The 27,364-nt window shown below is 32.9% G+C and overlaps 1 protein-coding gene across 1 annotated transcript in view; it reads right to left on the bottom strand.

The window, feature by feature from the left end:
- Nucleotides 1–716: 716 nt before the first annotated feature.
- The window catches only part of LOC127702911 (b(0,+)-type amino acid transporter 1-like), a 30,041-nt gene continuing 3,393 nt past the window's right edge, over nucleotides 717–27,364 (bottom strand). Inside the window, exons 2-13 of the mRNA XM_052207217.1 lie at nucleotides 19,417–19,560; nucleotides 17,958–18,059; nucleotides 15,309–15,548; nucleotides 14,773–14,898; nucleotides 13,295–13,394; nucleotides 11,803–11,847; nucleotides 11,170–11,293; nucleotides 7,744–7,847; nucleotides 5,596–5,692; nucleotides 5,143–5,292; nucleotides 4,529–4,697; nucleotides 717–1,142 (exon numbers count right to left, since the gene is read on the bottom strand). Of these exons, the coding sequence (XP_052063177.1) occupies nucleotides 1,069–1,142; nucleotides 4,529–4,697; nucleotides 5,143–5,292; nucleotides 5,596–5,692; nucleotides 7,744–7,847; nucleotides 11,170–11,293; nucleotides 11,803–11,847; nucleotides 13,295–13,394; nucleotides 14,773–14,898; nucleotides 15,309–15,548; nucleotides 17,958–18,059; nucleotides 19,417–19,560 (1,475 nt within the window). The 3' untranslated portion in view covers nucleotides 717–1,068. The remainder of the gene's footprint in view (nucleotides 1,143–4,528; nucleotides 4,698–5,142; nucleotides 5,293–5,595; nucleotides 5,693–7,743; nucleotides 7,848–11,169; nucleotides 11,294–11,802; nucleotides 11,848–13,294; nucleotides 13,395–14,772; nucleotides 14,899–15,308; nucleotides 15,549–17,957; nucleotides 18,060–19,416; nucleotides 19,561–27,364) is intronic.

Genomic DNA, 27,364 nt, shown 5'->3' with positions numbered 1-27,364 from the left:
CACGGTTTAAAATCAAGATATTGAGGTCTAAGTAGGACAACAATCAATTTCATTAACTATTTAGAATATACTGTATTGAAGAGAGAGAGAAGGAGATTCAAACTGATAAGTCAAAGACAAACTAACAACGTATGGCGAAAAATGACCAACAAAAACAAACAGTCAACAAAACACAACACAGAAAACTTATAGATGTACTTAGGTCAGGTTAGGAATTTTTGTGAAATGTTCGGACTCCTTGGGTTTTTCCTACGATACTGGGTAAAATGTTTTGCCCCATAACACCATTTTTTCTTTTCATATAAGACTTCAAAAGCTCATAAAAACGTCACTACCAAAATTTAAGAAGATTCTAGATTTTTTTGTTCTTACGATTTGAGACCAAAATAATGCCAATGCTAAATATAAGGTAAAAGTCCGAGTCAGCCTTTTCCCGCCATTTTTTTTTTTTTTTTTGAAAATCAAATATCTCAAAAAGGAGTTCCATAACATATCAATAGTTTAAGCTTATTTTTGTTCCTTAGGTTATACTCTTCTGACTTTTAGTATCAATTTTAAAATCTAGATTTTTTTTGTTTCACCTTAGTACATCCTTAAGAATGAGCAACATAGACCCGGCCACCAAAAACTGTAGCTACATCAATATCAATACAACTGACAAAATTATATAATGATATGTACTATATTACCTTTCGTGCATCAATCATGTAGCTTACAAAAAAAAAGAGATGTATCTGGACTTCAATGGTATATACAACAACAAAATAAAACATCATAACATAAAATATTGAATCTATTGTAAAATCTTATATGTCCACGAAAACACTTCATATACAATTCGCCATCTCAAACACCACCAATAGGTCGAAACATCTCAATAAGCGAACCAATCATTCAATAATACTGTTGAAACTATGTATTAACTGTGCCTTTGTTATATGTTCAATTTATAAAAAATAGTATATAAAATATCTCTGAGATAGTGTTACCGATTATTGTTTTCGACGAAAATGTTTTAAAGTAATACCAGTATACATTTAAAACAATAGTCAAAGTATTGTGTTTAGATTATCCAAAATCAGGTTCTTCATATGGACTTGGTACAACTTCCATAATTTTCTGTAGAAATCTAGTAACGGCGTCTGCAAATGCAAAATACATGTTATATGTTATTGAAACAACATACTTTGATACAAATGACTTCATATAATACAAAAAATGTAATTTGATCAATAAACAAAACATGTTATTCCAACCACATATCATGTTGTTTTCTCAAAATATTATCTCATAACCTTGAAATCTTAGTCGATTTGAACTACATTTTATTTACTAGAAATATATTTTTCTTTTGAATGTGTTTCACCTATTGCAAAGATTATGTATATGTTACAGTTAAATTGGTATTCCTTTATTTTGTTTCATTGGATCTTAGTCGTTACATCGAAGGGGCGAAATCCTTTATATAGCAGAACGAAGTATATCTTAACAGACCGGAATTCATTGCAAGATGTAAATTGAAATAAATGGAGAATGTGTCCATGGGACACAGATGATACCCCACATGCACATATAAAGTTATAAAGGTGCATAACTCAAGAACGATATAAGTAACGACACCAACTTCATACTTGATCTGTGTTTTCGGAAATAAGCATTGTATACAAGTTTCATAACATTTGGATGAGGCAAACTAAAGTTAGAGAACGGAAACTAATACGGACGTAGGGACGAACAGGAGTAACACTTAAAGCCCTCTCCGCTGCGGCGGGGGCATAAAAAACTAAAATGTTTCAAATGGCTATATGTTATATTTACATGATATATGTTCTGTCTATGAAATAAGCGTAAATTAACCAAGAATCGATGGCTTTTTGGTAAAGAACGAAACCTTTTCATTGTGATAATGGTAGCAAATAGATAGTACACTAGATATAAGATATCGGGTTTTTTTATTCTGATATTGGACCCGAGAGTATGGTCGGCAAAATATATCGTGAATCATACATTTAAAATAAAAATTTAAGTCATATGATACTTCAAATTTAATAAAAAAGGTGAATATGTTTTATATAATGGAATGGATAAGTTTTACTTTAAATCAATTGTACATGAACTTTCTTGTAACAGAAGTCCTTTAACATAATATTAAAATCTTTAGAAATGTTCTGCTATTGAATTATTGAATTCTTATTTATTATAATTTGCCGATGTTTCCGTGTGAAGCAACATTCAATAGGAGACCTCTCGTTTGAACTTCGACCACCGCAAACCCAGGTGCAGGGGAAAACCCTTGATGGAAGAATGTAAACAAAGAGGGACGAAAGATACCAGAGGGACAATCAAACTCATAGATAAAAAAAAACTGACAACGCCATGGCCAAAAATAAAAAGACAAACAGACAAATAATAGTACAGATGACACAACATAGAAAACTAAAGACTAAGCAACACGAACCCCACCAAAAACTGGGGTTGATCTCAGGTGCTCCGGAAGGGTAAGCAGATCCTGCTCTACATGTGGCATCCGTCGTGTTGCTTATGTTATTACAAATCCGGTAAATAGTCTAATTCGGTAAGTCACATTCGTGAAAAGGGAAGGGTATTGTAGTTACGACATAAGGAACATATCCGATATCATCTGTGAAACGGTTATTCCATAACGGTCAACCAACTCGTGATGGCGTCCGTAAAATTTACGAAGGGATGATTTCAACTTCACCATTTGGAACTCTTGGCTTAATAGCTTCCTTTTGAGCAGCAATCCTCTATCAAGGAAATCATGATAGGAAACACAAGCCCGGGAATATCGTATCAATTGGGAGATATATACTCCGTATGCAGGCGCTGCTGGAATGTTGCTACATAGAAATGGAAAGTTCACAATTGGGAAGCTGAAATCATCCCTTTTGTCGTAAAGTTTTGTTTTCAACCGACCCTCATTGTCAATTTCTAGATGTAAGTCAAGATATGAGGCAGACTTAACTGTATCTGTAGTATCCTTTATCTCTAGTTCGATGGGATAGATTCGTTCAACATAGTCACCAAATTTTGTATTATTTAGTGAGAGAACATCATCTATATAGCGGAACGTAGAGTTAAAGGATTATTGCTAACTTCTTATCTTTCTTCCTAAGAAGTTCTTGTATAAAGTCAGCCTCATAATAATAAAGAAACAAATCGGCAAGAAGAGGGGCACAATTGGTTCCCATTGGAATTCCGACAGTCTGTTGAAAAACACGTCCTCTAAATGTAACAAGTATGTTGTCAATCAAGAAATCAAGCATCTTGATAATGTCAGTTTCAGAGAATTTTTTGTTTGAATCAGAGTGATTCTTTACAAAGAAGGATTTATCCCTCCCCAAGACAAGATACTTGTATCTACGTTCGCCATTCTTTTTAATGAAACAAAGTAATACCAACTCTTTCAATTTGTCTTTTAGTTTGGAATGGGGAATACTTGTGAAAAGTGTAGAAAAGTCAAATGTTTTAATACCATTGCAAGATGAGAGAGTCTTAGATTGTATGTACTCTAAAAGATTTTTGGAATTTTTTAGTATCCACATCTGATTCACGCTACCTCTAGAATAGGCAGTTTCACAATAACTTTGGAGCCCGGCTTTGATTGCTGATAAAATAGTGCACTGGAAGGTAAAAGGTAATAATTGATTCGTACAGAACAAACAAGTGAAATTGCGAGCTACTGCTCACTGATGATACCCCCGCCCAAATATTTCTGTAAACAGGGAGTTGTTGAGTGATGAATATGAGAACGCATCACACGGTATAGCTGACTTATATAAACCCTGAAACCAAACTTCAGAAATCCTTATGATGTAGTTCCTGAGAAACATGCGACGAAAAATATTCATGGGACGGATGGACAGATTGACGGATGGATGGACGGACAGACAGAGGTAAAACAGTATACCACCACTTTTTATAAAGCGGGGGTATAATTAAATACACCAAATCATTTAACAACTGTTATAGAAAAGTTTGATTAACAAATGGGAAAGCATGGGTATTAAAAAAATAAAACATCGTTATATCAATTCAATTATTTTGCAGATGCTCTATAATTCTGTGTTGATTGTTTATGAATATCACTATCCGGTTAACTTTGGCAACCAACTTGAAAGTTAATTAGCTTGCGATCAACAATCACTGAATGAAATATTATTCTCGATAAAACGTTATAGATTCGTATTAAATGAGAAAGAAAAGAAAAGACATGCAAAGAGGGCTTAGTTTAGTATATATTTGCATGCATTGGTGTAATACTGTCCTCAACATTAAAATTACAGGAAACTCGTTTCAAATCGTGAATCTCATTATCTGAGGCGATGGTAATTTATCAAAATTTCTGTACGCATTAAAATAGTCAACGTGTGTTTAAATTTTGAGTTTTGAACACCGTAAATTCCTAACCATTGAATATAAATATAAGTTTTATCGGAAAAACAAATCAATTATATAAATCCAAAAGCGAAAAGAAAGCGGCTCCATATCTTTAGAAAAATCTTACCGAAACGTCCTGTCATCAATTGAAAATGAACCAAGGGGATATAAAACAGCAATCCTCCAACCATGAAAAGGAACGCGTACAGGAATTCTAACCGTGGATCCTGTACTATTGGTGCTACTACCAAGTATAAAGAGCAGGCAAGGAAAATTACAGGTAACAAAATGAAAATCTGAAATAAACAAGGTTAATGTGACTTTCATCATTACTGAATACTAACATCAAAACAATTAAAAGTAATACGGTCGTTATTGTGGTATACATATTTCAGGACGTCGGGATAAAGTTTTTATTTTTGCTTGAATTCTGGATTATCACTTATTGGGACTCGGAAATTTCAGATTGATATATCGAAATACGAGAAAGATTTTTTTTTTTTGGGGGGGGGGGGGGGGGTGACACCCCTTATATCTCGCCTAATTATGTTTAACCATAAATATTAAGAGATTTATTAAAAGAATAGGCGTGAATCAGAAAGTCAGATTTTCATTGATCTTATAATAAATGAAATACTTTATTGGTGTATTATCATAAACATGATGAAATTGAAATGCTAAAACAATGCGATTGAAAACTTATCTGCTTTTAATCAGAATGTTGTTTGGAAAAAAAAATACCTTGATAGGCCGGTGTGCATCTGGTAGTCTCCATCGTAAGATAAATAAGCTAATTATTGCCAGTGCGTAGAACATCCAGGAGGCAAAGCTGAAAAAGTCTATCAAGCTTCCAATGTCACCGGGAATCAGCATAAGTAGTGCAACCAAAGACTACAATGTAAACAGAGCTATCGATAAAAATGCTATGCAAAATAAATTTAGTTCATAAAATTAATGTACATTTTGTACTCATTCATTTTATTAAGTAGTCTTCGAGTTGTCGCTAAATTAATTTTTTCTAAAAATTAACCGTTCCTCGAAATTACGTAACATTTAAATATTTCGTTGAAACATTATGGATACACAAACTTATAAATAAATACATGAAGCCAAGCATATCGAGAATAACGGGTCATTCCGGATATCAAGGGAGATATTTTGACAATTTGAACAAATTAAGTGAAACAAGCTTACTGTAAATATTAGGCATGGTATAGGTGTGTATCGTTTACAGTTGACATATGACAACACTTCTGGAAACTGATCATCACGTGCAGCTGCATACAATGTTCTGAAAAAGATTGATTGATTGATTGATTGGTGTTAAACACAACTTTCAGCACTGTTTCGCTTTTTCGAGGCGTCAGTTTTTATTGTTGGAGTAAGCCGGAGTGCCCGGAGAGAACCACGGACCTTTGGTAAGAAAACTTGACAACCCTAGTCAATTAAGATTGAAGTTTAGATATTTATACTAATGTTATTTATAATTAATTTTACTGAATATTCTCCCTGGATATTCAGTGGTAAATTTAACAGGGATACTTGATGGAATGCTGTACACCAAGTTTTATTGTTAAACGGCAATATGTGCAATAAAGAATCAATTTGAGTGTTCAAAAAAAAGATTGAAGTTTAGCGCACCTGCCACGTGTGGGTTTCGAACTCACAACCTCAGGGTTGACAGGCTACTGATACAGTAGTTCGACTACCGAGACCACTCGGTCAACGAGGTCCTTTCTGAGATAGAAAAAAAGGCTGAAATCCTCAGTACTAATGATTATGACCATTTTAAGTGAACTGCAATAAGTAACAGGATATTTCATTGTTTCAAACTTTAATGATATTAAAATGGTTAATTTAAAAAAATTTCAGTAACAAACACAATCTATATTACTAAATGAAGAGACCGATTTCATTGAGCCTCAACTCCTCTAAAACCATTCAAAGTCGGAAATATTTGTGATATGACGTATAAATGAAGTGTTTTGTACTTCCTAAATTTGTCTTTGAAACAATCTTTTTTCCACAGAAAAGTCGAATTTTTGAGAAAATATCCAAATTCGGAGACCTTTATCGATCCGTGTCTTTATACGCTTTCGCGCATGTTCAGTCGACGTACTGCCGACTTTATTTTCATCCGATTTAGATGGGATTTTTTCTATTGTGTTACTCATTTTGATACCTTTCGGTAATGTCAACGTATTTTACGTAGCTCATACGGTTATTGAGTTAAAACGATAAAAAAAACTACTGAAAATCACAATTTGCCACACTTTTCTTAAGATATTAAATATTTTTATTTTCCAACCGAGATGAATGGGTCTTTTGCATTATGTTCCTCATTTTCATCTCTTTAAAGAAATAGAATTAAATGCATTAACTGTGTCCAAATCCTTACAGTGTCCACCTTATTACTGTGTCCACACTCTTTGTTTCCACACTTTCCCAATTGTACCGCGATTTCGCGGGCATCTTCTAGTATATATAATATACGGAAAGCGTAAAAAACAAAATTCGAAAAAAAACTCTGAAATAAAATAAAATGTTCCTAAAATTAAAAAAATATATATATCAATTGAACTAGCACAGCGTCCTTTTGTACCAAACAATGATCAAAATTCCCATCATAGCAATGTGGCAGGATAATGCATGTAATATTTATTTGTGGACGTTCCAGATTTTTAGTTACATTGTGTGCTAGTGACTAATACGATATATATGGGGTCAGTAAATTCCATATGGGATGAGAGCGATCATCGAATCCCCATATGGAATTTACTGACCCCATATATATCGTATTAGGTCATTAGCACACTGTGTAACGAATTTATCTTACCGACTATCTTAACATATGTGGTATTTAGACTAGTGGCCTATCAAAGTGATTTAAAAGTCTTCAATACTTAGTATTAAGAACCTACTTCCATTGGTCTATACACAAACGATTGCCAACAATAACAACTTGTTAGATTTAAGTGTGTTTTATGAATTTAATTCAATCGTTCATCATCATGTTTTTCTTTTGTTGAAACTTTTCAGATTTTTCCTCTACGCGTGTTGTTTTTATATAGGGACGTAACACCTCTACTAACCGTGAATTGAAAAAAGCCCCGCCCACTAAACCTAATATGAAATATACACGATCTCCACGCGGTTGCTTTTAACCAATCATATTCCTAGAAATGTATAGGAGGTAAGATAATAATTCATCTACCAATTGAAAATGTAGATAAATTGATTGTAATTTGAAATATGTAGTGAAATGTTACCAAGACGTTGATATTGTCCTGCTGTGACACGCATTCTGAGTTTGAAAATCCAGTTGCATGACTGTATCATTACCTTACACCTGCAAATAATGCACCGTTGGCTGCACCAAACGTTGAACACATCACAAAAATGGGCATTATTACACCGGCTGCACCAAGTACATCATCTCCCCAAGTCTGTCAATAAAATATAGAGTTACAGACATATTAGATAAAATTATAAATGTATAGTATTGTTGAAACAAAAACCCTAATTTAATTGTGAAAAGTCAAAACCCAAGAAAACAGCTCAAAATTGAATCAAATATAACAAACAAGGAAGGGGAAAAGCAACTTACAAATTACTGACTAATCTAGACAGAAGACATAGAAAAATAATTCATAGTTCAATACGAACAATAAAACAGTGTTCCGGACGGGTAGACATATCCAGCATTGCATCAAACTCCGAAACAGTGGTAACGTCCTCCTTGCTACGCTACGTTGACTTTAGTGATATTTTACCCAAGCAACGTCACCACTGTTTCGGAGTTTGGCATTGCATATGACCACCAGTTTTGTCATGTGCTTTAAAGGGGCACTAGCTACGAGATATGAAAAAAAAATAGAATGTGATTTTGTTTGGTTCAATCATTAATAAAAATGAAATAATGAAATAATAATTCGCTTTTAGCAGGCAATTTGGTTCAATTTTGTCTAAATGAGCAAAGAAACACCCCTGGTGAATTATTCACTTGCAAGTGAATAATTCGACCTCATTGAATCCGTATTCATGTGACCTTCAATTTAACCCATTAACTATAGATTGGTTATGCATGAATTAGTCGTGTTCAGCCATTAAAAGGAAAAGAATGTCAACATTGAAAGTGAAACAAAGGTGAACCATTTAATTGACTGACTCGATCCACAAAAAAAAACCATTCCTATACAGACAAAAACGATAATTATCTTTTGATTTTATCCTATAACATGAAATCAAACAGACCTAGAAAAATCTAATTGCACGAGGTCGCCGATCTATTTATATTCATGTTTATGTTTATATCAGGTTAAGTGATTATCGGCAGATTACGTAGGTCATCTCGATAGTTAATTAGATGGCGTCTACACTGAAATACACACGAAATTCTGATATATATTATCGAGCACATGTATTGTTAACTGTTAATTTCAGGCTAAATGTAATTTGGATATACGTTTTAGTATGTTATAAATCAAATATGAGAATTTGAGTCAAATCGGTGATCATGAATTTGACAGCTAGTGCCCCTTTAAGACAAACGAATAAATGTAACAAGAAACCATTATGAATCAACGTTTTTTCAGCGTTTAAATTTATAAGTTTAATAATGCATTAAACTTCCAAACACAATCCAAAACATAGGTTCATTTACTACTATATTTTAAGAAAATCTGTACAAACAATCCTCTATGGAATATGTTGGCTATTTATTTTCATAGTCCTCGCGTGTTACATGCAATGAACAAAAGTAGTAGGTCGTAGACGGTTTTTAGACGACAATGGTCGGGACTGTGATTTCAGTTATCTATATATATATATGATTAATCCTTGTATGTTTTGTTGACTTTCAGACCGAAATATGATTCACTCAAACTTCTGGAAAAGCAAGCTTTTTAAGGGATCTTGCACATGAAGAATACAATCATTAATTTATACTGTATATTACTAAGTCCAAGTTCACACCTGATCAATCCAGATAATTGCGACTACGTATTTTTACAATAAAAACAGCCAATCAGGTTCACTTTAACGAAAGTGTTGGAAGTGATCTTTAACGTGCAACAAACTTAACATACAACACACATGTAATGTTCATATCGCATCAAATAATCTTAAGAGGACTACGCTGCGTTGTTGGAAGTTTCGCACTGCCAATCGTTGACAAAGATTTTTATAATGAGAATTGTCTTAAACGTTTAGAATGTTATTACAAGAAGAGAGGCCAAAGATGCCAACGCGATATTTAACTCATTAGTCAAAAATCAAACTGACAATGCCATGCAAAAAAATAATAGATAAACAACGAAAAGACAAACAAAACAACATGAAAACTAAAGACTGAGCAACATGAACCCAAACACACACCGGGGAGATATGAGTTCAGCAATAATACTTCTTTTAATTTTGAAAGTTTTATGTGTAGATATAAAAAAGAAGATGTGGAATGATTGCCAATGAGACAACTCTTCACAAGAGACCAAATGATACAGAAATTAACAACTATAGGTCACCGTACGGCCTTCAACTATGAGCAAAGCCCATACCGCATAGTCAGCTATGAAGGGCCCCGAAATGACAAATGTAAAACAATTCAAACAAGAAAATTAACGACCTTATTTATGTACAAAATAATGAACGAAAAACAAATATGTAATACAGCAACAAACGACAACCACTGAATTACAGGTTCTTGTCTTGGGACAGGCACATGCAGAATGTGACGGGGTTAAACAGGTTAGTCGGTGCCCAACCCTCCACTTAATCCTGAGACAGTGTTGCAACAGAACAATACAAGAACTGTACAAAACAATAAACAAACAACGTATATGATCAACAGCAACAAACAACAACCACTAAATTACAGGCTCCTGACTTGTGACAGTCACATATAGAATGTGGCGGGGTTAAACATATTAGCGGGCGCCCATTTTACTTATATATTATTCACAAGCTATGTTAATTACAAAAACATGATTATGGTATGTCTATTACTGGTAACAGTATCATGTTAACATAACGCCTCATTTCTGAATAATTGATAAAATTAAAGAAACTCCTGTTGTACAAATCTTGATACTCCAGTATTGATAGATTACTTTTTTTCCAAATAGTGCAGTTTAATAGAAAAAGAAAAAACGATTCGCGGGACACACCAAAGAAGAAGGTCCGGTAAGGGCTAGTTTTGGCCTAATATTCGAAGTACATCTAATGAAAGCTGTTTGACATTTTTTAAACACTTAAGTGTCTACTGCAGTCGATTCAATTAGTTTATGTAAAATATTTGAACATATTTGGTCATTAGAGAAGCTCAAATTCACGCTTAAATATGCAAAATCTATCAAATATGCCATAAAACGTCATTTGTCAGGTGGTTTTGGGGTAAAATGGAAGTGGCCGCATTTGTGTTCAGTCTCAACCTTTATTCATGTTATGTATTATCATCAAATACAACATATACTTATATATTAAGACTGAACACAAATGCGGCAACTTCCATTTTAGACAAAAACCGACTTAAAATTAGCACAAAGATTTCAGTAATATTGCACGAATATATGATGCTATTACCTGCTGCATGTGCATTATATTGTCAAAAACAGTCCATATTCATGGAAAAGAAGTATTCTACTTTCCAATAAATAGCTAAAAGTAAACATTTTAACATATTGGTAAAAATGCTATATTTTGGGGCCAAAAAGGGGTCTTACTGGGCCTACTCCTTTGAAATTTGATTTTTATAAATATTAATATACATACAACTGCAACAGCGTCACTATCGAGTAGACCGTCTATTCCAAGTACAACCAAATACGATATATTAGTCAAAATGTACAGTATTGTTACTAACAGCACACCAATTACATTCGCTCGTGGTAAATTTCTGCAAAGTTAAAACGTAAATTCAAAATAAAAATGTGAATACAAAATTACATGTATATAAGTGTAATTTTAGTATTAAGATTTCTCTACAATTACACTAAGTCTTGTGAGATTAAAGTACTTTTTCAGTTCAATCAGTGACATAACCCAAAATGTTACATTTTCAGGGCGTGATAAAATCAGTTAAAAACAAAAGCAAAATACACAAACTCTGTCAACTGTATTTTAAGTGAAATAACACAAGGTTTTAAAAAATTATTATAAAACACACAATAAAAGTTCGTTCAATATCAAAGAAAAAAAACGTACAAACAAAAAACAAAAAACAAAAAGTTCCGAACTTTTTTGTGTTTTTATAGTGCACAGTAAGATTAGTTACAAAATTCAACAATTTGAGTCTACAAAACAATCATATTAGGTATTATATGCAGTACTTATCAGAAAATGATCTTAGTTACTTAAATTGCTCATAACATAGTTATTCGAGAGACAGCCACTAATTAAACTTACACGTAAGGATTTTTCAATTCCTCTGAAACATAATTCAATGTATTCCTGGAAAAAAGAGAGAAAAGATATTCGTAAAACACATAAAGGCAACGCATGTGAATATTCTAAAAATTGTATATCAATGCGTTGTGCAAACAGGCACTTGTCTTTAAAAAAAAAGATAAAACACGCCCATTGACTTAATATTAAATGTACACGGTGCCAACGTGTTCGCTTTTAATCAATGGTATTCCCAGAAGTGTATAGGATGTAAGATAATAAGGCATATAGGTAAACATTTTTTCAGAGACAAGTGTCTGTGGTAGTGCAATAACTATTATTAGTTCAGGTACATGGAATTTAAAAATCATACAACCCTTAATTAGATATAAGAAGATGTGGTATGAGTGCCAATAAGACAACTCTCCATCCAAGTCAAAGTACGGTCTTCAACACGGAGCCTTGGCTCACACCGAACAGCAAGCTATAAAGGGCCCCAAAACTTACTAGTGTAAAACCATTCAAACGGGAAAACCAACGGTCTAATCTATATAAAAACGAGAAAAGAGAAACACTTATGAACCACATCAACAAACGACAACTACTGAACATCAGATTCCTGACTTAGGACAGGTGCAAACAATTGCAGCGGGTTTAAACGTTTTAATGGTACCAAACCTTCACCTTTATCTGAAACAATATTGTAACATCACAACATAGAAAGACACACTATATATATTATAAAACATCAATTGAAATTGCTTAACCCAATCAAAAGACATATTAACACAAGTGAACATACACTAAACGAATAAATTTGATCTATGATACAATGTAAATACAAAATCAATAAAACAAGGGATGAATAATTAAAGTAACAGTATTATACCGCTGTGAAATGTTAAACAATTTCAGAAAAACAACAATAACCTTAAACAAACATCCGCCATTTACAATAATATTATACACAGGTATTAAATGAAAATAACTTTGTTGTTAGGTATACAGTTTAAAAGGAGAAAGGACATATTTTTACTTAAGACTGTTTCTATCTCATACATTTCTTAAAAAGATAAAAGTATAGGCTGATTGTGATATTATTGTTGCTAAGTATCTCGAGCTCTCGTTATCAAATCTGAATGTTCTACAGTTGTAGGGATTCTTCAAGTTCGAGCATGTCCGTGTGATTCAAAATTTCATATTGCATTGCAGGTGTGAAAAAGGTAGTTTCTCTCTAAGTCAATATGGGCTGCATTGTTCATGCATCAATCATATCCTTTATTCTAGTTGATGGTCATTGTACATCGGTTCGATTCCTAAATAACGTCCAACTTGTAAATCATGTTAAATGGAAGAAATGCCAATATATAAATATTGAAACGCAAAAAACACAACAAAAAACAGCCTGAACACCAGAAGACAACAAAATTACGCTAGAAGATACAAAAAACCCACTAGTGGAAACCGCAAACAAATTTGAAATAACTTAAACAACTTGAATTGTCAAACTTACCATCCATCATACGCCCATAGTGCGTCATAAAATGCCAAAGCAACACCTGATGCAGTGCCGATAGTCCCATCAAAACCAGATTTCATTGTAGCTGTATTGCCTGAATATGGTAAAAATAGGTTACATATCATGAAAACCAATGAAATGTATCAATTTAATGTGTTTAAGCTCAAACACAAGTTTTTATTAATCTGTTAAAATTGTCTACATGTTTTTTTTTAAATTTTGACTGTTCTTGTATTTTTATACTGCTGTGTGCATAATATAATTTTATGCGGACACGTCACATGTAATCTTGCTAATATATAGCTTGTAACAAAATAATGAGTTAAGCCATTTTCAATGATTTTTACAGTTTGTTCTTGTTACGGGAGGATTGATGCCTTGAAACATATTTAACTCGCCACATTCTGTATGTTTCTGTCCCAAGTCAGGCGGTCGTAGTTCAAAAGTTGTCGTTGGCTCATGTCTGTCATATTTATTTTTCGTAAAATGTTGTGTTATAAATTATGCCGTTAATTTTCATAATTAAATTGTTTCATATTTTTCATGTCCTGTCCTTTTATAGCGGACTATACGGTACGGGGTTTCCGCATTGTTGAAGGCTGTACGATAGCCTATAATTGCTTACATCCACTTCATTTGAATTTTTGTGGATAGTTGTCTCATTTGAATCACACCACACCACCTTATTTTTATATCGTGTATTTCTCTTTACACATTTGATATTAGTTATGCAATTAACGCCACACTATGTATATCCTGCTATCAGCCAACCATTGTACACAAATAATTTTGCTTTATTTGTACTTGTACAAATAAAGTCTCTTTTTACTCCGCTTCCTTAACGGTAATGTAAATATTTCTTTTTGTGTGCAAGTTCATTTTGTGGGTCCTCTTCGTGGTCCGCGTTTAAACTATGTCGATTTCTTTGAAAAATCAGAGACAACTATTTGGATTTTAACAGTTAAACCTTACATATATAGCCGGGTGTAAGTTGCCGGGTATATGTACATTGTTGGAAATATAAAATGTATTTGCATACTCGATACGAAACAGTAGAACAGCTCGGTGAGTCTAGCTTTTCGTCCTGTTTCTAAAGGTCGTACTGTAACAATTTTTTTTTTTATATTTTCCGACAATTTACATATAATATATTATAATAAAACACCTCTCACTATGAACCACAAAATATACCGTAAAGAACTGTTCGACTGATTCATACATGTAGTTTACGAAGTCCAATGGTAAATATTCCCAAAACCTTTTAAAAAGGCAACCATTGTCTATAACACTATTTAACAGTTTATAAATTGTGTTTTTTTCTTAATAGAAGTTAGGGGTTTGGGGAGTTGATTGATTAATCCAAAAGATCAGATTATATTAAAGAATAACTTAGCTATCATAAAAGTAACAAATAAAAGAAAACGAATACTTGAAACATCAAGACTATACTATGATTTAAAATGATCAAATACCTTGTCCAAGTCTAACAAGACCTCCTACGATGATGATTACCAGTGCTAACAACTTAGCTGCTGTAAAGAACACTTGGACGCTGGCTCCAGCTCTCGTATCATAACAATTTATGATAGTCAAAGTCACTAATCAAACAGAAAAACGGTATAATTATGTTTATAATAAACGAATTACTCGTTTAATTCCATCACAACTTTTGAAATTCATTTGCACTTTTTTATATTGCTTCTTTTTAAAACGCTAAGATATATGAGCGGGGATGAAAAAAGTACCCTTCGTTCATCAAAATACTTTTATCTCAAAACAAATAAAGTTTACCTCAATAACTTCTCAACGGACTAGATCAATAATAGTTATCTGATTTTAACACACAAGTAACCCGATGACCAAATAAATATTCACATGGTGTTTGATAATGAATGATAAGTCATTTCGTGTTTACATTTTTGGTTTGGTTTGGTTGTGTGTTTGTTATATAGTGTACTGTTGAATAGACTCAATTGAATTTTTTACTATTCATTTTCAACAAACATACCGATGGCTAATGCTGCAATCACTTTCAGGGGAACTTGAGGTTCTCCACAGTACGGGAAAAATGTTACGCAGTACGACGCAAACGTCATTGAAATCACAGCTACACTAGATGGTGTTAATACGATAATTTTTGTCCAAGCAAACATGAAAGCCATCAGACGACCCATAGCAGCGTCAATGTAAGCATATTCTCCTCCTGACTTCTTTACCACACATCCGATTTCAGCATACGACAACGAACCTTAAAAGATACCAAAACACAATAAAGTCATGCGATTCAAATTCTATTTTTAGATGTCTTCTCTGTCCATGTGTTTGTTTGTGTGTGTATGTGTTGATGTCTCATTGGCGTGTTCCCAGTTTCTAAATATCTACAGATTAAGCTATACCCCACCTTTGGTTTGCCATGGCGTTGTCAGTTTACTATTATTTTCGACTTGTGAGTTTGAATGTCCCTTTGGTATCTTTCGCCTCTCTTTTCTAAATTCATATTTAAAGATAAAGTATAAATAACAACCATAATATTTTTATAAATCTGTATATTTTGTATGTATGTTTTTGACTGATGAAACAAATATGGATCAGCATAGACCCCTTGTTTATTAATATGTTCGGAATTTTGCAGATTCAAGTGGAAAGGGTTGGTTGATTGACAGTTTCTTCGGTAGTGGCAAATTATAAAAAAAAAAACTTATTCAGGGCAATCTTGTTTGTACTTTTTTTGTGCGTTATCGATAAAACTTTATTCCAGACGTACGTATTGAGTCAACTGAAACTTATACCAAATGTTTATTTTTCCAATCTTATATTATATATGTTAAGAATCGATCAAATATATATATAATTAAAAACCAATTGTTCAAAAAACAATTGAAGGTCTTTCCACATCAATTTTCTAAATAATTGATGAGAAGCTAATTCTGATTTACTCAAAGCTACTATTGGCGTCCAATCATAGGTTTCTTCTTACTTATTCAATAAACATATGGTTTCTATAGACTTTTGCCTAAAATAAGGGAGACAATTGTCAACATCCAGTTTAGACAATGTCACTTCCGGTCTCATATGATAGTTTTATTTACACTGATTCCAAAAATATATGGTTTATATATACTTTTGCCTGTAAAAAGGGAGATAATTGGCTACTTCCGGTTTAGAAAATGTCACTTCCGGTCTCATATGATAGATTTATTTACACTGATTCCAAAAATATATGGTTTATATATACTTTTGCCTGTAAAAAGGGAGATAATTGGCTACTTCCGGTTTAGAAAATGTCACTTCCGGTCTCATATGATAGATTTATTTACACTGATTCCAAAAATATGTGGTTTATATATACTTATGCCTGTAATAAGGGAGATAATATGCTACTTCCGGTTTATAAAATATCACTTCCTGTCTCAAATGATAGATTAATGTATGACCATTCAAAAAATATATGGTTTCTATGTACTTCTACATGAAATAAGTGCAAAAATAACTACTTCCGGTTCACTCAAGGTCACTTCCGGTTGACATTTTTCAAGGTCATATGTCACCCAACATTTTGCAAAAGATCTTATGGCTTTATCATGTACCAATATGAAGTAATAATCAATTTACCTTAAAATAAAACATTTCGGGGGCAATAACTCCAATAAGATGTCGCTGGATTGTCTCAGACCAAATGTATCATATCTTCATCACAATATAACAAACATTTTGCACTTGTTCTTTAATATATAACATTAAAAATATCGGAGAAAATGCAAAAACAAGCAAAAGACAAAATTCAGAACATGACCTTGACCTTTGACCTTGACCTCATTTTCGAAGTTAGGATCCAAGGACCTTAAATAAAAAGACTATAGGTTTATACGGCTTACAGTTTATGAGTAACAAAAACATAACGACAAATTTATTTGATAAAGGTAGATAACTCCTATAAAATTTCATCGAATCGCTTCGATCCAAATTAGCCAAAAATTCCTGAGGATGTAACGAACAATTTAGAAAAAGAATTTTGTCGATATCTTTTTTTGTTACAGAAAAGTGGAAAGACCTAATAATTTATATTTTTATGACATTGACCTAATATTGTTTTTATTCTTCAACTCAAATTAATACATTGATAGCTATTTAAATTGTAACACAAATTTCAAACATATTTTCATCCCTTAATGAACCACTGATTGTGGAAAATGTGTTCTATGACGAAATTGACATTGCACAAAATATAGCTGTGTTACTATATTTAGGAAATAAACACAACTAGTTGCAGTATAAACCATGATCACACGTGTATCTCCAAATTAAGGTATTTTTCCGATATGATAATCAAAAGAGTAAATTCCTTGATAAAACAGGAAGTGTATCAGCTGATATATAATTGGACGTAGCATATACGCCTATGAAGCAACATGTATTCCTACTCAGTATCTTTAAGACAACAATGAAATGAAAGACAAAAGCATAACAGAATGATTCCTATCAGGCTTACTTTTGCCGTCATTGCAAGAAGTAGCAGCTCTAAGGAAGACGACCATCATACTCAGACATCGTAAAAAAACTATTTAAACTCACAAATACTATTTGCTTGATGAAGAAGCAGTAAAAAAAACAATTTCACGCAGGCATTGTCTGAACCAACGGCCTTACTCGTATTTACCTAAAAGAGACAGGATTCCTGCAGATCCCCATACTATAAGGCTTAATCCTACAGATCCTGTTTCTTGCAATACTCCTTTTGGTGATATAAATATTCCTGAACCTGAAAGTGTATAACGTAAAAACAATGTACGAGTTCATCAATTCCAAAATACTATTAGTTATCTTTGTGTAATCAGAGGAGACGGATTTATATATAGAGCACTGCTCTTTTTTTCCCAAATCGCACTTATCGAATTACTTTTTGTATTTATGTATTTATTCTTGTAGCTATACATAGCAAATTATTTAATAAAACATGTTTAGTTTCTCGTTTGAATTGTTTTACATTGTCATTTCGGAGCCTTTTATAGCTGACCGTGCGGTATGGGCTTTGCTCATTGTTGAAGGCCGTACGGTGACCTATAGTTGTTAATTTCTGTGTCATTTGGTCTCTTGTGGAGAGTTGTCTCATTGGCAATCATACCACATCTTCTTTTTATATTTACACTAATCAGGGATGTATGGGATGATTAAGACCGGTAAAAGATTACTTTGTTTATTTATTTTTGGCACAAATGTTTTGTATTTTTTTTTGGTAACAAGATGTTTAAGACCGGTATAAAATTACATTTTTTTTTTATATTTGGCACAATTATTACGTTTTGTATTTTGGCTAAAAAAATATTTTTTTTGTAATTTAGGCAAAATTTTTATTTTAAAAATTTTAGTAAAATTCTATTTGGTGTAAATAGTTGAACTGGAGTGGGGTGTTATTAACATCAGTCAGATTTTAAAAAAAATCTTTCTTCTTAAGAAATAAGCATTTATATAAGAAATATAAACGTAACCATCAATGCAAACGCATATAAATGCATAACATGTATGTAATCAAATTTTCAATTATGGACCCTAAACTTTAAATAAAATGACATTTCGGTTTAAAAGTAAATAAGACAGAAACCAAACAATATCATTCGGAACAAAATATAATATAGATCACGTTGCTGTAATAAATAGTTGTGGCGTTTTTGGGCTATTGCTGTCATAGTTGAATTGGTCTGAATCTGCGAATTTATCTGAAGCTAGAGCCATTATGGCATATACATTTTTAAGTACATTCGCAGAAAACAAATAAAAAACACAAAGTTTAACATGATATAAAATCTTGAAAGTTAGGCTTGGTTTATCGTCCAAGTACTAGAAACTGTATCTTTATTGATAAAAACCCGTCGTGATTGAGCGTTCATTTCCTACCAACGGACCTATACTGGGAATGAGCACCATGGCAGGATAATGATGCTCACCCTTCCGGAGTTCCGGAGTGATTAATCTTGTCTTTCTGTCTCATTTTTCTTCTTTTTTTTTTGTCACTGATTATATTAAACTGTCATCAACTTATGATTTCAATGCCCCACCCCCTTGAAACTTCAGATTTTTTTATGGAAGATATTGCCATTTAGAAATAAAAGGTGGCTAACCTATCACACTCCCAACAATAAAAGAGATTCCGCTTATTATCCCAACGCTTTTCTTTAACTTTGCTGTATCTTCTACTATGACGACTCTAGGTTCATCTGTGGCATTCCCATTGATTGGTCTCTTTCGTAATTCAACGTCATCATCTGTATGAAAAGGACAACATAAATTATAATAATTTTAAAGACGAAAATAGTTTAAATTGGTTTACTAGTTCATCTTATGTAGTTAATTAAAGGCATGAACTTCAAAAGGAGCAAGACCGATAGTATGGAACGCCATGACTGTCTTCTGATGTTGACTGTTAAATATGTTCGGTGCTTTATGCATTACGTTCAGTAGTATTTATATTTTGTTCAGTAGTTTTCATATTATGCTCAGTAGTTTTCACATTATGTTCAGTAGATTTGACATTATGTTCGGTGCTTTGGTTATTATGTTCAGTAGTTTCATTATTATATGCAGTGGTATTTAAATTATGTTCGGTACTTCTGACGTTATATTCAGTGCATTTTTCATTATGTTCAGTACCATCAACATTATGTTCAGTAGATTCAATATTATTTGCAGTACATTATGTATTACCTTCAGTGGTCCCGGTTTCTTTATATTCGGTAGATTATTCATTATGTTCAGTAAAAGCATCAGTATTATACTCGGTTCAATGAACTATATGTGCAGTAGTTGTTTCATTATGATGATGCAGTGAAAGTCGGGAAATCAATAACGGAAATTTTCAGAAAAAAACGAACGCGGATATTTTCGACGGACGTTTTCTTTATGGACACTTTAACGGGATCAGGAATGAAAATGGAAGAAATGGAAGCAGTATTAAATTGGTTTGGTTTACGTTGACACGTATGCAATTTTCACAAGGAAAAAAAATACTCCTGACTTAATTTGTAAAATGTCATGATTGATTGATTGTTTGTTGTTTTCTGAACGTACAGTGGCAAATATTTCACGCATATTTATGACGGAGAGAAGAATTTTTAAACAAGAAATAAGAAGTTGCATGTGTTGTCGTTGATACACCATGACCATAGAGAGACGACAAAAAGACAAACAGCAAAAAAAATAAAATATAAAAATATATTATATAGCTTTTGTATTCCTAGTAGGTAATCCTTTTTGTTGGTTGGTTGTAGCGTATTTATCTCATGCACCGACTTTTAAGAGACCATGAAAAATCTCCTTGGAGATACTCCAATAGTATTCTGCATCCTACCCCGCTAATAGGCGCTTAAATATCAGATATTTATTTGAAATAACCCAAGATAAATGAGGTTGTGGATGAGGTTTACAGAATAGAGAAAGTTGATTCATAAATATGACCATATCAATGATAATTCATGGTAACACGGATTAGCCTTGAACCTGTATCTGGATATAGTCAATCTATTCCTCTTCATTCTGGTTATCTTTGGTGGATCTAGAGACTAAATCTAGAAATATGTTTTTAAACGCTCTGTTCAAGAACAGATATTAAGTTATTGGTTTGGGTAGTTTCTAGTCTCTTATTAAACAAAAGGGGTCATGTTTTATGCATTACTTTAAAATAATAAGAACCATAACTGAACAGAAATGGTGAAAATTTGCACACAATTAAAGTTTTGCACTTTGTAATTTGATATTCATTACCTGTCTAATAGACAGTCTATGGTAATCATATTTACACTTAGACCTAGTTAGTTTTTGTGTATACAGCTTGAATTTGGAAGATCTTAATAAATGATTTTAAAATGACAATCATACTGATACTTAATGTTCATTGTTAAATGTAGCACTTTGTACAATATTTCATTCTATACCCTTGCATACCAGCATAAATTTCAATGTAGCTCTTTGAATGTATGAAATTTATGACTAGTTGTTTTCTGGTTTTTCTGCTGTTGCAGAGCTTTTTGCTGTCATTTTTGTCTGAACTCTATCACGAACTGTTTTATCATTGTTGTAATAATTTCTGACACAATGCAGGAGAGGAATGTAAGATTATCCTTGTATGCGATAGTGGACGAAATAGTACGTCAAGATTTGTTAACTCGTGCAGGATCGTGATTTTCGAGGAAAATATCGAATGTACATAATTTGCATGGTAACATCAATTAACCAGTTCTGATTACGACCAGTTCAACATTTCATTCCATATCAATAATAAATTCGGTATGCAGAAAAAGTTTAGTTATTCTGTTAATCATTTAATTCTGTAATCATTTTTTTTTTTTACCTTTTTCCAAAGTTTTAAACATTTTTTTAAAGCACCCTTTTATTCTCTATTCTTTATTTTTTGCCCACCTTTTTTTTTTTTGGGAGGGGGGGGGGGGGGGGGGTGGGTATGGACATTATTCATTCCACAACCTCATATACCTTGGGTTATTTCAAATAAATATCTGATATTTAAGCGCCTATTAGCGGGGTAGGATGCAGAATACAATAAGAATATCCAGAAGGAGATTTTTGGTGGTCTCTTAAAAGTCGGTAAGTCGGTGCATGAGATTAATATGCTACAACCAACCAACAAAAAGGGTTACCTTCTAGGAATACAAAAGCTATAGAATATGTTTTTATATTTTTTTGCTGTTTGTCTTTTTGTCGTCTCTCTATGGTCAAGGTGTATCAACGACACTTTTTTGCTGTTTGTCTTTTTGTCGTCTATCTATGGTCATGGTGTATCAACGACAACGCATGCAACTTCTTATTTTTTGTTTAAAAATTCTTCTCTCCGTCATAAATATGCGTGAAATATTTGCCACTATACGTTCAGAAAACAACAATCAATCAATCATGACATCATACAAATTAAGTCAGGAGTAATTTTTTCCTTGTGATTGTGAAAATTGCCAACGTGGGAACGTAAACCAAACCAATTTAATACTACTTCCATTTCTTCCATTTTCGTTCCATCCCGTAAAAGTGTCCATGAAGAAAACGTCCGTCAAAAATGTCCGCGTTCGTTTTTTTCCGACAATTTCCGTTATTGATTCCCCAAGTTTTACTGCATCATCATAATGATACAACTACTGAACATATAGTTCATTGATCCGAGTGTAATACTGATGCTTTTACTGAACATAATGAATAATCTACCGAATATAAAGAAACCGGGACCACTGAAGGTAATACATAATGTACTGCAAATAATATTGAATCTACTGAACATAATGTCGAAGGTACTGAACATAATGAAAAATGCACTCAATATAACGTCAGAAGTACCGAACATAATTAAAATACCACTGCATATAATAATGAAACTACTGAACATAATAACCAAAGCACCGAACATAATGTCAAATCTACTGAACATAATGTCAAAACTACTGAACAGAATATGAAAACTGCTGAACATAATATAAATACTACTGAACATAATACATAAAGCACCGAACATATTAAACTATCAACATCAGGAGACAGTCATGGCGTTCCATACGATAGCATCGACAGAGTTATGAGATTTGGCTTTATAGCTCTGCCTACCAACAGTTTAAATTCAAGCGCCACTAATGAATCTTATATATAGACGAAACACACGTCTTGCGTACACAATATAAGCCTGGTATGTGACGTACGTTTCTTACGAGAAATTACTCTTTTAGTAAAGGAGGGTCACTTCTCCCCGATTTTAACCTAAATATTTACCCAAATAAAAAAAAAAACAACTTTTTATAAGTGATTCACCACTGTATACAAACTTTTATTTGTTGCTTTTTAAACTTAAAGCTCAGTACTACATTATCTCATGTTGATTCATAAAAGATTAAACCGTAAACGTCATGAAATAAAAATATTTGATATAGATATAGATAAATGTCCGCTCCTGTAGTTGTTTTTGAGATACATTCGGTAAGTAAAATGTCTGGATTTGTCTTATACGTGTAATGGAAAAAATGAATATCAAACTTGAAAATATTTTACAAATACTAGTAATAAGAATGTCAAAACACTTTACAAGATTTGTATTTGAGATGTAAGTTTTAAAGAAACAAAAATATTGGTTTCTAGGCAAATTTTAAATAAATGGCTAAGGGAAAATCCAAAGATGTTCCTTACCAAATATTTTAAGAACAAGCTAAAAAACATGAGAACCCAACATGCATGCCATTTTGTTACATGTAATCGTAAAATTTAGAGACGAAATTTTCCAAAATGTTACACTCTTTTAAGACCAGGATCCATGAATCAATAATATATTGGCGAAAATTCAGAACTTTTCAAAAAGCTCGGCCTATTGTGACCTTAAAGTGTATGTGTGGTTATTTGTGTCGTTTGCCAGGGTAGCTGTCTCGTTAAAATATAACCCTTTAAGTTAAACAGTTTTATTCATATCACGACAGTAATTTCAGTTAATGGTCACATTCACTATTTCCAGTCCGACAGTAAATCTCAGTGGCCGTCTCACTTTGCGGGATGTATAAATACGCAGCCACGCTCAGTCGAATTAGGACGATTCATAATTCTGACGTCTCGTGTAGACCGATTGTTAGACTATCTACACGTTAAATAAACCTTCCTACAACTATACGAGTGATCCGTATGCAACATTCCGTCATTTTCTATGTGCTGCCAACATGTCTAACCCTTTGGAGATCCAGGTCTACCAACATTGTAGACTGAACCTGCCTATTGCACAATGTTGCATCAACTGTTAATTTGACAATGTTTGCGCACTGAAACTATTTGCGTATGAGAGTTAAGCAAGCAACAATCGATCAAATATTGACACTATCAATGTGAATGTATACAACTGCATACTAAGGGGTGTTTAACGACCTTGACTACCCAGGAGGGTCTCGCACGGTCGGTATGTATATACATATTTCACTGCTTCTATTGAAATGACGGGTACTACGTGACACTGCGCCGGAGATTGTATCGAATGATGAGACATATTTTCTTTTATCCTATAGTTACGTAATTCCTTGAGTGGTGCTTTCAAAAAATATACCATATAAAAATGAGATGATGTGGGATGGTTGTCAATGCGAAAACTTTCCACCAGAGACCAAATGACGTAGAAGTTAGCAACTGTAGACTACCGTACGGCCGTCAACTAACAGCAAAACCCATACTGCATAGCAAGCTATTATAAAAGGCACTGACATAAAAAAAAAAGTAAAACATTACAAACGAGAAGTCTATATGGAAGTATACAATGTAGCCCTATCGGTTTTCACATAAGTTGTATTGGGTATACAGAGGAGGGCAATTGGTTCGGTACTACTGTTTATCATAAGCTAAAAATGATGCATTGAAATAGACCAGTCGAGCAAATACGTTACAAATTAAATGTTATTTCTCATTTCATTCATTTTCTTCAAATCAGGTGTCATAATAACCAGGTGAGTTGTTCATTGTTAGGTAAGTAAATGTAAAATTAAAACGCTTGCTTTATTGCAAATTTATTACCTTTCCCGGGGTTATTTTACATCTAATTTATAATTGGTGCATTCTCAAAATTAAATGAACTTTCATTGCTGTAAAATTTTATTATCATGGAAGAGTTAAATTACTCTGTTAGGTATTTTTGTGGTTGGAAATTGCCACTTTTGTTTACCAGTTGACTTTTAAGATAATAATTGCGAACCGTTTTGCATCATTTCTTAAGGTGGTACCTAACACTACAGGGAGATAACTCTGTAAAAATCAGCTAAACGTTTTAATCACGTTGTATTGTTAAGGAAATATTAAGCTTCTCAATGATCAAAATTAGTGTTTGTCAAACTGCTATGTAACCAATGAAATTTTTCTGATAAAGTGGTTGGTTCAAATTTTTTGAAATTTTTATATTTTTGTCAAAGGGTCAAAGTAAACATTTTGTCAAAATTTTAAGAAAATTAAACGACCCAAATTAATATTAGTCAAGGTGTTGGGTACCACCTTAAGTAAAAGTTGAAAAAATTTTTTTTTTATCAGTAGATTACTTTAGATCTGCAAATAATTATTTTAATACACTGTGTAAAGATCTTTGAACTCGGTTTATGCAAGGAGTTAGTAAATAAACTCATCATAGATACCAGGACTGAAATTTTGCATCTGCGCCAGACGCGCGTTTCGTCCACAAAAAAGGCTCATCATTGACGCTCGAATCAAAAAAAGTTAAAAAGGCCAAATAAAGTACGAAGTTGAAGAGCATTGAGGACCAAAAATTCCTAGAAGTTTTGCCAAATACAGCTAAGGTTGTCTATTCCTGAGGTAGAAAAGCCTTAGTATTTCAAAAATTCAAAGTTTTGTAAAGTTGATCCGGGCGTGGTGTGTTCATAAGCAATATTGTCCTTTTTACATGTCAACCTTTTAACAGACTACATTTATATAGCGCAAACAATGTATGTCGGTCTATTTGGGATTTAACCTGTTGTTAAATATTTTTTGGACATTTGAATCTCAGGTTAAGGGTATTTTGGAAGAAGAGTACGAAATACATCAATGACATAAATCCAGAAAGACATCTCTCTCTCTCTCTCTCTCTCTCTCTCTCTCTCTCTTTATCTCTCTCTCTCTCTCAAAATTCAAAATATCAGATAGTCAATTCTGGCATTTTGCAATCGAATTCATGATATTAATAACAATTTGATAGGTTCTCCCTTATGTGTTTTTGTACAAAAGACATAACAGATACAAAATAAGCAATACAATTGACTTGGGAAATACAAGATAACACCTTGATTAAACAATCTCAGAAGTACAGACATTAAAGACAGAGAACATGAACGCATGGGAACGGGTTAGCATTTTCTGCATATTCAGAGATAATTATCGATAGCGTCCAACCAAAAGTTGGATAATGGATAGAATTATGTTATTTTTTTTTAATTTTATTTAATTTTATTTAATTTTATTTCACTCGATTTTATTGTATTGCATTTATTTGTTTTACTTGATTTTATTTTATTTTACGATTTTATTTTATTTTTATTTTATCTTGTTTTATCTATTTTATTTTATTTTTCATATTTTATATTTTGCAGGGGCGGATTCAGGCTGGGGCTTGGAGGGCGTGCCCCCCCCCCCCCCCCCTAAAATTTGCAAAGCAAGGTTGTTCTCAGCTTAATAAAGAATATTCCGATAATTTTACCTCAAAAAAATTTTTCCCTCGCTCCCCTCGGCAAAAAATTTAAGTTTGCGCCCCCTTACCTAAAATCCTGGATACGCCCCTGTTTTGTCATTAGAAAATATCGAGATGGATGGTAATCATGGTAATGTAAGAAAATTTACCTTATATTGTATTAACTCAAAACTGTATTAAATGTGGCCTTCTTCTTATAGTTTTAATTTTCCGTTATTAGATATACTGTTCCCAGATATAAGTAAAAAATCTTTAATATCTATGCACACGTACAGAAAATGTGTGTTAACGCATGTGGAAGAATATCACAAGAACGTTTGCAATCTCCCATGCAGAGTTAACGGTCCTCGCTCTCTCTTAAGGACCGATAACTCTGCATGGGAGATTGAAAGTTTGGCGGGAAAACATGAATGCCTTCTCAAATCCAATCTATTAGAAAAATCGAATTATTACAGAAGAGTGTCCACCGTGCACTTGCACTGCACTATTATTAATATAGTAGAATAGAATGATACACAAATGGATGAAAATTATATATACATGTAACTATAGTATACAAATATTAATATAACATATAACAACAAACCATGCAGAGTATACTGATTTGTATCACTTCAATCAAGGATTTGCAAATCCTTGCTTCAATGTCATATTTATTACGGTGAGGTTGAATTCCCTGTCATTTATTTATCATCCACGCACGAACTTGTCTAAGAAAAAAAAATTTATATCTGTACATTAACCTCACTCAAGTTCAGGTATAGAGATGTGATTTTTTTTCTGAGACAAGTGCTTGTGACCATCCACGAGAACTTGCAGTCATCCGATGTTCAGTACTTCAGTTCTTTGATTTGCTCCGTTAGAGGAGGATTTAATTTAATATA

Source organism: Mytilus californianus, unplaced genomic scaffold, assembly GCF_021869535.1.
Source record: "Mytilus californianus isolate M0D057914Y unplaced genomic scaffold, xbMytCali1.0.p SCAF_5, whole genome shotgun sequence".
NCBI lineage: Eukaryota > Metazoa > Mollusca > Bivalvia > Mytilida > Mytilidae > Mytilus > Mytilus californianus.
This window is presented reverse-complemented; position numbering and strand designations above follow the sequence as displayed.